Here is a 13,177-nt window from a genome sequence, read left to right as displayed (position 1 = left end):
TTGAATATGTATCACTTTTTTCTGCTCATTTTTCTCTGCTTTTGCCTTTACTCTGGCTGGACACCTTCCCCCCTTTCTAGCAGGAGCAGCCCGCTGAGTGTCCTTCCAAAGCCAGAGCTTTGTGTAAGTCTGCAGGGCCCACATTTTGGTGATCCTATAATTATGTCTATCAGAAAACATTTCCTTATATCTACACCAGGGAATATTTTTCAGCCATCAAAAATAATGAATTAAATACATACCAGATGACTTGGAGCAATTCCCAGGAAGTATTATTGAGTGAGAAAAGCGAGACACAGGAAAACATGTCTTATGTGATGCCGTTTTGTAAAGGGAACACTGACATCCCCATATGTCTATGTACACGTGGGTCTGTGCAGGGTTGGGTGAAATGGAGGGAAATTTGGCAGGCTACACCCTCAACTGTTACATGGGTTATCTGAGGAGAAGCGATGCTGAAGTGAGAAGAAGGAGAAAGAAAGAGAGCCAAGCAAAGAGGGAGCAAAAAAAAGTACGTTTAGAAAAGTATGTATATGATCAGATGATTTTTGTATTTATATAGAATGATGCATATTAGTGGGCATATGCATAAAGAGATACATTTTAAGAGAATTTTAAAACAATGCAAGTATCTCCTCCTCTAAGAAATTGTAGTATGTAACAACAATCCAAATTTATCCAGTGATAAATTGGGGGAAGAAGGATCTCAAAACAGAATAAGGATTTCCTGCAAATGTCTTTAAATGGCTTATTCTTCAGGGCCAGGCAGGCTCTGGCTCTGGGTCACCTTAAGCAGTGACTTTTCTTCTTCAAGTCTCAGTTCCTCCTCCTATGAAATGGGAGGATGATGCCCAGGGTTGTTGTGGGAGCTAATGAGATTCAAGAATACAAAGTCCTGGAGTTGTGTAAGCAGGCAAAAAACCAAAGGTGTTTTTTTGTTTTGTTTTGTTTTTTTCTGTTAAGAATGTTCATCTAAAATAGGGTTTGATTTTGCACCATTGGGCACACCTTTTCAGTGTTGCATTCCTGAAGTTGTTAGCCAGCACCGAGACAGCTTGTTTTCAAAGGTGTTAGCATATTAGCAATTTGGAGTGGGAAGAAACCATAGCAATTGTTCAGTCCAAACCTCCAGCTTCGCCAATGGGAAAATCAAGATCTGGGTAGGATATGTGACTTGTCCAAGGTCACGCAGATGGTAGGTGGCAGGGCTGGGGCAGACCATGCCCTCTCACATCCTGTGCAGCATTTTCCCACCATGCTGTCTGGCTTTTTCCTTTATAATTCCTGAACCCACTGTCATTACCCAGAGGCTAAAATTGGGGATGTGCAAGAGAAGGTTTCGGAGGACTTCTTGGTCCAAGACCATTCTCTTGGCTCTAGACTTGCTTCTGCTTGTGATGGCTTCTTCGATAGAGGACTTTCTCTTTCCCTTTGTACTCTGCAGTCCATGAACACACACACACACACACACACACACATACATATATATACAAACTCTTTGTTCAACTCAGCCAAGTGTAAGGGATCTGGGAGCGTACATTTAATAGTCATATTTCCACTTGGTTTTGCCTAAAATTGTCACTCTGGATTCAGCAACTCCCTCTAAAGGTGACAACACCAGGTACAAAAATTAACCAGTCCCTTTAAGGGAGCAAGAGTATCTGCAGATGGGAGTGAGCTTGGAAAAGAGCAGGTGACAGGTGAGAAAGGAAAGCACAGCTGTGTGCAGTGACTCACACCTGTAATCCTAGTGCTTTGGGAGGCCAGCGCAGGAGAATTGCTTGAGGCCAGAAATTTAAGATTAGCCTGGGAAGCATGGTGAGACCCTATCTCTACAAAAATATATTTTTTAAAATTAGCTGGGCATGATAGTGCATGCTCATAGTCCCAGCTTCTCAGGAGGCTGAGGCAGGAGGATGACTTGAGCCCAGGAGTTCGAGGTTATAGTGAGCTATGATTGCGCCATTGCAGTCCAACCTGGGTAGCAAATTGATACCCTGTCTCTAAAGAAAATAAAAATTAAAAATACATAAAAATGAATAAAGGACAACACAGGAAGAGGAGAGTCAGATCATGAGGAGTTTTGCAGATCGTTGTAAAGTCTTTGGCTTTTACTTGACATGGGAAGCCACTGGAGGGTTCTGAGCAGGGGAAGGACATACTTGGGCTTATGTCTCAATAGGATCACATGGCTGCTTCATAGAGAATTGGCCACAGGTAGCAAAAAGCTAGAAGACCAGTTAGGAGGCTGTTGATAATTTCCAAATAGGAGATGATGGTGACTTGGACCCAAGTAGCAGGAGGGCAGATAGATACTAGACAGTTTTCAAGTGGGCTGGTTCTGGATATATCTTAAAAATAGGGTCGGCCAGGCACAGTGGCTCACGCCTGTAATCCCAACACTTTAGGAGCCTGAGGCAGGTGAATCATGAGGTCAGGAGTTCTAGACCAGCCTGGCCAAGATGGTGAGAAAAAAAAAGATAAAGTCAACAGGATTTGCTTATGGATTGGACATGGAGTATGAGGGGCAAAAAAGAAGTAGAAGAATCAAGAAGCAACTGGAAGAATGGAGATGCCCGTCCATGGTGAATTTTAAGTTAAACATGAATCCATACTCACATTTAAACCAACATTTCCAGCTCCAATATCCCATCACCTTGGGAAGGGATCATTTATAGATGAGCAAGGGGATCTGGGGGAGGGAGCAGCCTCGGCTGGGGTCTGCTTAGCCCCTACCCCTCCACTCTCCCACCTCTCTGCCAGGTACTTCTTTAACTGCGACTGCCTCATCCCCCTCAAGAGGAAGAGGAAGTACTTCAAGGTATTCGAGGTTACCAAGACGACAGAGAGCTTTGCCAGCAAGGTCCAGAGCCTGGTGCCCGTCAAGTACGAAGTCATCGTGACAACAGGCTATGAGCCAGGGGCAGGCACTGATGCCAATGTCTTCGTGACCATCTTTGGGGCCAACGGAGACACAGGCAAGCGGGAGCTGAAGCAGAAAATGCGCAACCTCTTCGAGCGGGGCAGCACAGACCGCTTCTTCCTGGAGACGCTGGAGCTGGGTGAGCTGCGCAAGGTGCGCCTGGAGCATGACAGCAGTGGCTACTGCTCAGGCTGGCTGGTGGAGAAGGTGGAGGTCACCAACACCAGCACCGGCGTGGCCACCATCTTCAACTGCGGCAGGTGGCTGGACAAGAAGCGGGGGGATGGACTCACCTGGAGAGACCTCTTCCCTTCTGTCTGAGGGGCTAGGGCCCCCACCCTCTCACTGAGATGCCCCAATCTCACATTTCTGCCCTCCACCTTGGCGGTCAGCAGCCCTTCAAAGCCTCTAGCATTGGCACTGGGGGCTAGCAGGCCACTGAGAACTTCATGGGGTCCTGCTCCCCACCCTACCCCCAGTTTATTGAACCTACAGTGATAATAATTAGCATGTGTCATAATCTGTGGCTACCCAAAAATAATTTTTTGTATTTCCTTTTTCTGTAATAACAGTAGTGACCAGGCTGGGACTTGCTGCAGAGTGTGGATGAGAAATTGAGTCTTCACCCAGGGGATAGAAGTGGAGAAGCAGAGGCCATCAAGATGGTGTATTTTAAGCAAAAACTAATTAACACTTTTCCCCAAAAAAGCTGGGCTAATTAAATTATTACCAACCATATCCTATAAAGAACTCATCTTAGCATCTGCTTGCTAAGAAGTGTATACTTTTCCCCAGTTTCAATAAATCCAGTGGCAAATGGAGAAAAACCTCAGGAAGAAGTGTTTTGCCGGGGGATTTATGAGCCTGTGAAAAGTAGATAATTCTTTCCATCACTTTACAGAGAACGCATTGGCAAGTGCCTGCTGGTTATCCCAGCCTGTGCTAACACAGTCAGGACTGGACACAAAGGTGATAGGGATGGCACCTGCAACAGCCTGGTCACTGGCACTCTAAGGCCGGGAGAGAAAGCAGGGTCATTGAGGTTATTTGGTGATTATCACCTGTGGCTCTCTGTGGGCAAGGTTTGGACTGAGAGCTGAGAGGGGCTTGGGAACAAAGTGAAGACCTGGTCTTTACCCTCAAGGGGAATGTGACCTTGATGGAGAGGCAGCAGGAGAACTGTACATTTGAGTACCCACACAGATTCACACATGCACACACACTCTCCCTGATCGGCAGTCACAAAGTCACAGCAAGACTTCGCAGAGCTCAGCACCTAACTTCTGATTTTCCTGTAGAGAAAAGGACAGCAACAAGGTGGGTCGGGCTGGAAAATATCCCTACAGGAGGGCACCCCAGGACCAGTGTTTCTGCCACTTTGCTGTCCCTGCACCCTCTGTCCCAGAAAGGTCTAAACTCGCAGTGAGGCTTCAGGACCCTGAGGCAAGTTCAGGCCCCTCTCAGAGATCTCTCAGAGAGAGGTTAAATGCACAGGCTCTGGGGGCAACCAGCCTGGGTTTAAAGCCCCGTTCTGCCTCTTTGCAACTGTGAGAACTTGGGCACATTATTTTCTCTCTCTGGGCCTCAGTTTCCTTATCTGTAACACAGGGGAATGATCACAATGCCCACCTTGTAGGTTATGATGAGGACTAAATGAGTTCATGTGTATGTAGTTTAAATTCAGTGCCTGCACCAGATAGTGAGTATATCCACCATGCTGAACACGCAGGACTTGGGGGATGGGGAGGGGAAGATGGCATCATTAAACAGCTTTGTTTCCATCTCCTTCTGTGGAACTGGTTCTTCCCCTGTCCCTAGATGAAAATTTAGACAAGCTCACAACTCCTGTGGACTCCAGTAGGTAATAAAAAGTCCAACAAACACTTTAAGTCATGAAATCCATCTCCATTCTATAATTTAAATGTCCAGCCCCAATGTAAAGATTAAAACATCAAACTTAAAATTGAGCTTCCTGCCATCTCCTGGCTCAGTCCCGTCACAGGTGGGCCCACAGTGAGGGAGGGGTGTGAGTGTGTGTGCAGTGAGTGTATTATGTAGTGTGCAGGTATAGTGTGTGTTTGAATGTGTGGGTGTACACATTCGTGTATGTGTGGTGTGTGCCTGTATGTGAATCACTGGGCATGTGTGTGTACATGAGTGTGGGTGTGTGTGGGGTGAATGTATGCATGTGAAGATGTGTGAGAGCATGTGTGTGCGCACACATCAGTGTGTGTGCAGGTGTGTGTACGTGCATGCGAATATGTGTGCATGTGTGTACACAAGTGTGGGTGTGGTGTGTGCATGCAAGTGTATCTGGGTGTGTGAAGGCATGTGTGTGTGTGAACACGAGTGCAGTGTGTGCATGCATGTGAATCTGTGTGCCTGTGTGTGTATACAAGTGTGTGATTGTGCTGTGCATGCATGTGAATCTGTGTGTGTGTACATGAATGTGGTTGTGATGTGTGCATGCATATGTGTGTATGTGAGTCAGCCTCCCCTCTCTTCCCCTGCCTCGCCCTGTCCCTCCTCCTCCTGCCTTTTGGTGACCCAGGGTTTCAGACTCCTGCGGGAGGAGGAGAGGTGAAGGCAGCAGGCAGCTTCCTGTCTGAGGGCTGCTATTGTGGCTAGTGTCTTTGTTTCCAGACCTGGCAGGTGTTTAGACTTTCATGAGCACTTGTGTGGGTTCACCCTCCACACTGTCCTCTTGTTTAGCATCTGAGACACTCCACAAGAGGCCCTCGGGCACCCTTCTCTCTGACACACTCCAGCCGTTCAGGCCACTCACCTCTCTGTGACCGGGGCCAGCCCATCTCATCCCAGCCATGTCTCCAGAGTGGGCAGGCAGCTTGTCTGCCGTGTATGGACACACCCCATCTCACATAGCCCTGCTGAAGCCCCAGTCGCTTGCCTCAGATTCAAGGGCAGCCAGGAGGCAGGGCGCATGCTCAGCCCCACAGCAGGCTTCTCAGGATGTCCTGCCCTCGAATCCACTGCCTCCTCTCAGCCTCCCCATTCCCTGTCAGGACCTGGAGATGAGTGTGCAGCCCAGAGTCCAAACTGGTTCTCTGCCCTGTCCTTCTGGCAAGAGATACACAGGGCTCTCACTGCAGAGTGTGGCATCTGTGGGTGACTCGGCCACCGCTGGTACAGGAGGAACCCGTTACCATCCTGTTGCTGGTGTGTCCTGTGAATTTTGGCTTACCATCGATGGGGTAGTGCTGGCCTGGCTCAACAACATACCCCAGGACCTTAGAGAACTTTCCGGCCATCCTTTACCTGCCCTACTGGCTCGGCTTTCCTCAGAGGACTTGGGATCTGAGGAAACTATTGCTTCGAGAGCTCCATTAAAACTCATTAATACCTTTGGTCCATTCCGGGGCACTTTCTTACCCACAGGCCTCCCCACCCCCTGCCCCCTACCTGGTTCTCCAAGTCCCTGGACCTGGGCCATCTCCATCTGGGCAAGTCGCCCACAGCTCTGTGCCCAGCAGGGTGGCCCCCAGCAATGTCACACACACTGTCCTCTCTGCTGTCCTCTGCCAGGGCTGATCTGTGCCTGAAGTCTCCTTGCCACCCATCCACTCCTCCACCCTACCAGGCACTGTGCTTCACATTCTTTTATTGTTATTATTATTTGTTTTGTTTTTTGAGATGATGTCTCACTCTGTCACCCAGGCTGGAGTGCAGTGGCACGATCTCGGCTCACTGCAACCTCCACTTGCTGGATTCAAGTGATTCTCATGTGTCAGCCTCCCAAACAGCTAGGATTACAGGCACATGCAACCAGGCCCAGCTAATTTTTGTATTTTTAGTTGAGATGAGGTTTCACCATGTTGGCCAGCCTGGTCTTGAATTCCTGACCTCAGGTGATCCACCCACCTTGGCCTCCCAAAGTCCCCACTCCCGGCCCACATTCTTTTTTTTTAATTGATGCACAATAATTATACACATCTGTGGGGTACATATGGTATTTTGATACATGTATACAATCTGTAATGATTAAATCAGGGTAATTGGCATATCCATCACCTCGAATGTTTATCATTTCCTTGTATTGGGAACATTTCAAATCTGCTCTTCCAACTAATTTGAAATATACAACAAATTATTGTTAACTAGAGTCACCCTACTGTGCTGTAAAACTCTAGAACATATTCCTCCTATCTAACTGCATGTTTATACCCATGAACCGGCCTCTCTGTATTCCTCCCAACCCCATTCCCAGCTTCTGATAACTATCATTCTACTCTCTACCTCCATGAGAACAACTTTCTTATCTCCCACTTCTGAGTGAGATCATGACCTGCTGCTCTGCTGCTGAAGGGCAATGGCAGCAGTCCAGGGCAGGTGGCCCTCAGGTTCTGGGGAGCACACACTTCAGGTCCCTTTGTCCCCAGGGTAGACTCCTTGGCATGCTGCATCACCCATCCCTCAAGGTATAGGATACTACGTGGGCTAGAGTGCTGGGGACTTGGTCACACTCCTGGGTCCAGCCATTGTTGCAATGCTGCAGCCCTCTGGGTAGATGTGGGGGTTGTGGGTGGGTCTCCAGGGATGTGGAGATGCAGGGGTTTTTGGGCCCCGGGGCAGGATATAGTCTGGTGGTGGCTGGGTTCTTAAGATGGTGCTGTGCTGCAGCTACTTTGATCTCAGGGGGTGTGTGGACTCGGCATGAACACGATCTCTGGAGAAATGCAGTCGCATGGGCTCCAGGCAGCTCTCCATACTTGTCTCAGGGCCCATGAGGGCTGAAGGACTCTCCCATGATGAGGACTGCAGGAGTCTGCAGTGTAATGTGGACCACTGGGGATCTCTTGCTTACCTTTTCCCCTCCTGGCTCTGAGCCAATCCCTGCCTTCTCCTTCCATGCTTTAGAAGTTCCCTGTCACTTCCCTGCTGAATTCTAGCGTTCTCTCTTGGAAGCTCTATTAGATGTTTGGTTATCTACTCGCTGTTTTGGTTGTTCTTGGTGGAGGAGGCGAGTTCTGGGCCCCTCTATTCAGCCTTGTGGAAGCCCCTTTTCTGTGCGTCACATTCTTTACATCTCAACTCAAGGCCTCCAATCACTCCAGGAAACATTTCCACTACCCCTCCCCCAAGACAGAGCTAGAAGCCCACCCACATCTATGAGAGGTATGTTGGAATTGTGTGTCTCCTCATGTGTCTTCGTAACTGGAGTGTGAGTCCTTAAGAAGAAAAGCTAGGTCTCACTCATCTCTGTAACCCCAGCACTTAGCACAGGCCCCAGGGCATAGTGTGGGTACTAAGTGCATGTGTGGTGAATAGATGGATAGATAGATGAATGGATGGGTAGATCGGTGGATGGGGGGATGGGTGGATAGATGGGTGGGTGGGTGGATGGATGGATGGTTGGGTGGGTGGATGGGTGAAAGGGTAGATAGATGGGTGTGTGGATGAATGGATGGTTGGATGGGTGGATGGATGGATATATGAGTAGGTGGGTGGTTGGATGGGTGGATGGATAGATGGATGGGTGGATGGGTGGATAGATGGGTGAATGGGTGGGTGGATGGGTGGATGGATAGATGGATGGGTGGATGGGTGGATGGGTGGATAGATGGGTGAATGGGTGGGTGGATGGGTGGATGGATAGATGAATGGGTGGGTGGGTGGATGGATAAATGGGTGGATGGGTAGATAGATGGGTGGGTGGGTGGATGGATGGATGGGTAAATGTGTGAATGGGTGGATGGATGGGTGAATGGCTGGCTGGGTGGCTGGGTGGCTGGGTGGCTGGCTGGCTGGCTGGCTGATTGGCTGACTGGTTGACAGGATGGGTGAGTGGATAAATGGACAGATGGGTGAGAGGGTGGATGAATGAGTGGATGGGTGGATGGATAGATGGAGAGTTGGCGAGTGGATGGATGTGTGTAGGTAAATGAGTCTATTTCATGGCTTAGAATATTTTCTATGATGAGACTCATCCCAGCTCAAGGACTTGAGGAAGCCCAACCTCATCATCTGTGATCAGGATACTCTTCTCGATCCCTCAACTATTGCCCAAGAGCCCCTTAGTCAGTCTGAGTCATTTCTCCAAAGACCTGTTACTTAACCTTCTAGCAGCCCAGCTCTCCTTTTAATGAAATTCCCAAGTTTGGGAACTTCAGATTTCAAACCCTCCTTAGGGCATGTACATTGTGTATTGAGAGACAGTGGCCCTGGGCTCACCCCTGAGGTGGATAGAAGAGAAGATTGTTCAGGGGATCCACTGGACCCTTTGCCTCAGGGAGGTTCTATATATTGTTGGGGCTGAGGAAGGACAACACCAGGAGTCCTGGTCCAGTCTAGAGCCATTCAGTAGAAGTTACCCCTGGTCATTCATTCATATGTCAATGCTGGGGAAAAAGTGGCAAGCAAAAGAGATGAAAATCCTGGATTTCATGGAGCTTATATTCTAACTGGGGGAAACAGATATAAACAAACAAATATATAAACTGTATGATATGTCATATGGAAACGCATAATGAAGAAAAATAAAGTAGGGAAGAGAGACATGGGGGATGTTTGCAACTTTAAATAGGGTGGTGAAAACTTGATATTGAATAAATAAATCCCTAATGCAGATGAGATGATGCCATGTAGACATCTGAGGAGAAAGCACTCCAAGCAAATGGAAAAGCAAAGATAAACCTGGAATGTTGTTGAAACTTCAGGGAGGCCACTGTAGCACAAACAGCATGAGGTCAAGCAAGCCAATAAGAGATATGGTCAGAGCAGTGATGAGTCCTACGGGACCTTGAAGGCACTTGAAGGTCTCTGGCATGTACTCTGAAAGAGATGGGTAGCTATTGGATGAGCAGAGAATGACATCATCTAACTTACATTTTAACTAGATCACTGGGGTTGCTATATTGAGGATAGATTATAGTGTAGAAGCAGGAAATCTGCTGGGAGGCTACTGCAATAGCCCTAGCATGAGATGAGAGTGGCCTGGACCAGGTTGGTAGCAGTGAAAGTGCAGAGATCCTCTATATTCATAGAGGCAAAGCCTGTGACTGAGGGCTTTGCTCAGGGACTTAGGCATCTGTGGATTTTGATATCCACAGGAGTACTGGAACCAATTCCCCAAGGATATGGAGGGCTGACTGTAGTTCAGAGTGGTCAGATTCTGGGTCTGTTTGGAAGGCAGAGCCACAGGCTATGTTGATGGATTGAATGCAAGATGTGAGACCAAGAAAAGAGTCAATGTTGACCAAAAAAAAAAATGTTACCCCTGTGCACCTGAAAGAATGGGGTTGCCATTTCCTGGGATGGAGAAGACTATGGGAAAAACAGATGCTTTTGTCTTGCTTGACTGTGCCGTTTTATTTTACATGGTGAGGGGGGAGTGAGAGTTCATAGTAAGCTGTTTCTTGGACATCTAGGTACACCCATGGGTAGGCAGTTCCCACTAGGAGTCTGGTGTTCAGGGGAGAGATGGAGCATCTTTGGTGTCATAGTCTGAAGAAGGGACTCTCTCTCTGGGTCCTCCACTTCCTCTGTGCATCCCTGGACATCCCTGGAGTAAAGCCAAAGGCCAAGAACTATGATTCAGAGACCTGGGTCTTAGGGGAGCAGCCTGGGATACGAGTTGAGTGTTCTGGAGTCTGGGTTCAAATCCCAGCCTCACTTCCTAGCAGTGTACTTTGGGCAAGTTATGGAACTACCCTCTGCCTCCCTTTCCCCTGAAAATTGGAGATGATCCCAATGTCATGGAATTATTATAAGGATGAATGAGGCAGTTCATGTAACTGGCTTAGCACAGTGTCTGGCACCCAGTAAGGGCTTAGGAAGTGTTAACGGTCATTATCAGTTTCAGCCCTACCACTTATTAGGTTTGTAACTCTAGTGACTAGATGCACTCTCACTTTTTTTCTTGTTCTGTCCCACTATGACTCCAACAAAGACAAAAATCTGAAACCTGAGACTTTCAGCTCTCCAAGAGATCCTGCTGTCTTTTGGAACCAGCTCAGCACTCTGCAGGGAGAGGCTGCCAGGCTATTGCCAAGAAAACTTCAGCCTCAGAAGCAAGCTGTTGAAACAGGGCTGCCCCAGGGCTAGATGATAAAGGTAAATCCTGACTCCAGCATCCCATTTCCTCTTCCCTGGTATTCCAGCCAGGGCTCTACTCCCCCTCCCCCCATACCTTAACCTTGTCTTTGCTGATGCCTCCAGCTCTCCCAAAGCTCTGGGCTTTTGACCTTGCAGCCTGCCCATGGCAGAAGGCTCCCTAGGAGGCTCCCCAGTCCCGGGAGATGACTCTAGTAACTGGCGAGACTGAATTCATCCTTATTCCTATCTCTTCTGGAAAAACCCTGTGTGTGTGCCTTAACGTTTCCAGCTCATTGTGCAAATACCCTTACTCACAGCTGAGTATCTGCACTGAAAGCTCAGGCAAATGAACATTGTAGCTCATCCTGGGCTGCTGGGTTTTGATCCCAAATGAGGCTACCAGTATATGTGGAAGAGAGCTTGAGGGCACTCCTCCAGTTCTAGGTCATTCACAGATGGGACTCTGCCCCCAGAGAGCTGAGTGCTTTGATGCCACTGCTATGGCCTCCTGCAGAATTGCCCCACCCTCTGTCCCTAAAGCCATATCCCCAGTCCATGCCAAAGGGCACCAGGGAAAATGGCCTTGCAGGCCTCTTAGGAGAGGCCAGTGCCTCCTGCCCCCAGATGAAGACTCATACAGAAATGTCTTTATGGAAGTCCAGACACGTTTCCCACATCTGGGAAGCAAGCGTGGAGTGGGGTGCGTGCTGTGGCCTGAGAGCGCAGAGTGAGGGCTTTCACGTCCACTGCCAGCTGTGTGGCCCCACACTGCCATCTTCCCCTGAGCCTACTGTCCCCAGGCCCAGGGCCTCAGATCCAGTTCTCCAGAAAGTAAATGTCTTTGGAATATGGGTTATGGGAGTAGGTGAGTAGGTCCCTGGCTGGAGGTGGGAAAGGAATCCCAGTCTCTAACTGCTCCTTAAACTTCCAACCCATCTTCTCGTTTTCAGCTCCTTCATTGTACTCCACCCTTTAGAGATTTCTGGCGCTTCCAATTCTTAAGAAGCTTCCTTCACGTTGACTTCTCAGCCGCAGGCTAGGAGGTGTCAGTTTTCTTCTCTCTGCGAATCGGTTTCATCTCATCCATTCTCTTTCATCTTGCAACACTTTGTTGACATTTCTCATCGCCTAGACCCAGTGGATTTAAGTGTTTCTGATTCTTTTGTGGTTCTTTAAGAGGAGCTTCCAGAACAAATGAGTTTAATCTCTGAATTTAAATGGAGCCATCTCCAGCTTTTAGTTGCTACGTCCTGGCTTTAGATAAATAAATAACTACAAATGTGTATATAAGGACACTTTATGTATTATCATAAGCTACCTCAAACCCTTACAGCCACAGATTCAGAAACATGTACCTAAAAACACACCTCTGACACATCTTCCATTTTTAACAAAGCAGTTCCTACTGGTTTATTCAAAGGAATTAGAAGGTAATAATGAGTTTCAGGTAGCAGCGAGAAAGCAGAGACTACACTTCACCCAAGGGGAGCCTCCTGAAACCAGAGGCAGCCATGTTGTTTATGGAGATATGGGGGGGAACAAAGAAGGTGGGATGAGGCCCCTTGCCAGTGCAGCATTTCTGCATTATAGGAGCAAGGACGGAGAACCAGAGAGGGTCTCTGACTTGCTGACGGTCACACAGGGGCGAGGCTGGGCTTGATCCTGGCTGTCTGATGGGGGCCCTCCACACCCTGGGTGCCCGGATGGGACCCCTCGGGAGCAGGCCTTGGGGCAGCAGTGGAGGAAGTGGGAGCAGGTGTGTGGTTGGGGAGGGGGAGAGGGAGGGGCCAGGAGTCTCATCAGCCAGATCCCAGCTCCATACTTTTACAGGATGAGATGGCTTTTTTGGGATGGGCACTGATTTTCCCTAGGGGATGCTGGGGCCCTGGGCAAGCTCTATTGTTTGACTCATTCCAGTCGGCCCTCTGCCTCCCAGGCCATGCTGAGGCTGCAGGTGAAGGAGAGGGGAGAACCCCTTACAAGGGCGTGGGGAGAAGGGTCTGGAAAGGTGGCCTTCCTGCCACATTCTCTCCCCTGATTGCTGTGCCCAGCCTGGCTACTGCCCTCATCCCTGCTGTCTACTGTGAAGAAGGAATGATAGGTGCCTATGAGAAGTCTCCAGGAGGGGGACTCCCTCCAAGTCTTATCCCATCCTACCCTGGCCTGAACTTTTCTTTTCTTTTCTTTTTTTTTTTTTTGAGA

General features: G+C 48.6%; 1 protein-coding gene across 8 annotated transcripts in view; it reads left to right on the top strand.

Annotated features, from left to right (window-relative positions):
• The window catches only part of LOXHD1 (lipoxygenase homology PLAT domains 1), a 181,154-nt gene extending 176,346 nt beyond the window's left edge, over positions 1–4,808 (top strand). For 2 of the 8 annotated variants that reach the window (XM_008955622.4, XM_055102498.2), the window contains one exon: positions 2,764–4,808. In XM_008955622.4, the coding sequence (XP_008953870.3) occupies positions 2,764–3,244 (481 nt within the window). In that variant the 3' untranslated portion in view covers positions 3,245–4,808. The remainder of the gene's footprint in view (positions 1–2,763) is intronic. The other 6 variants (XM_055102495.2, XM_034943611.3, XM_055102497.2 and 3 more) reach the window with 6 other exon arrangements.
• Positions 4,809–13,177: the final 8,369 nt, after the last annotated feature.

Source organism: Pan paniscus, chromosome 17 (assembly GCF_029289425.2).
Source record: "Pan paniscus chromosome 17, NHGRI_mPanPan1-v2.0_pri, whole genome shotgun sequence".
NCBI lineage: Eukaryota > Metazoa > Chordata > Mammalia > Primates > Hominidae > Pan > Pan paniscus.
This window is presented reverse-complemented; position numbering and strand designations above follow the sequence as displayed.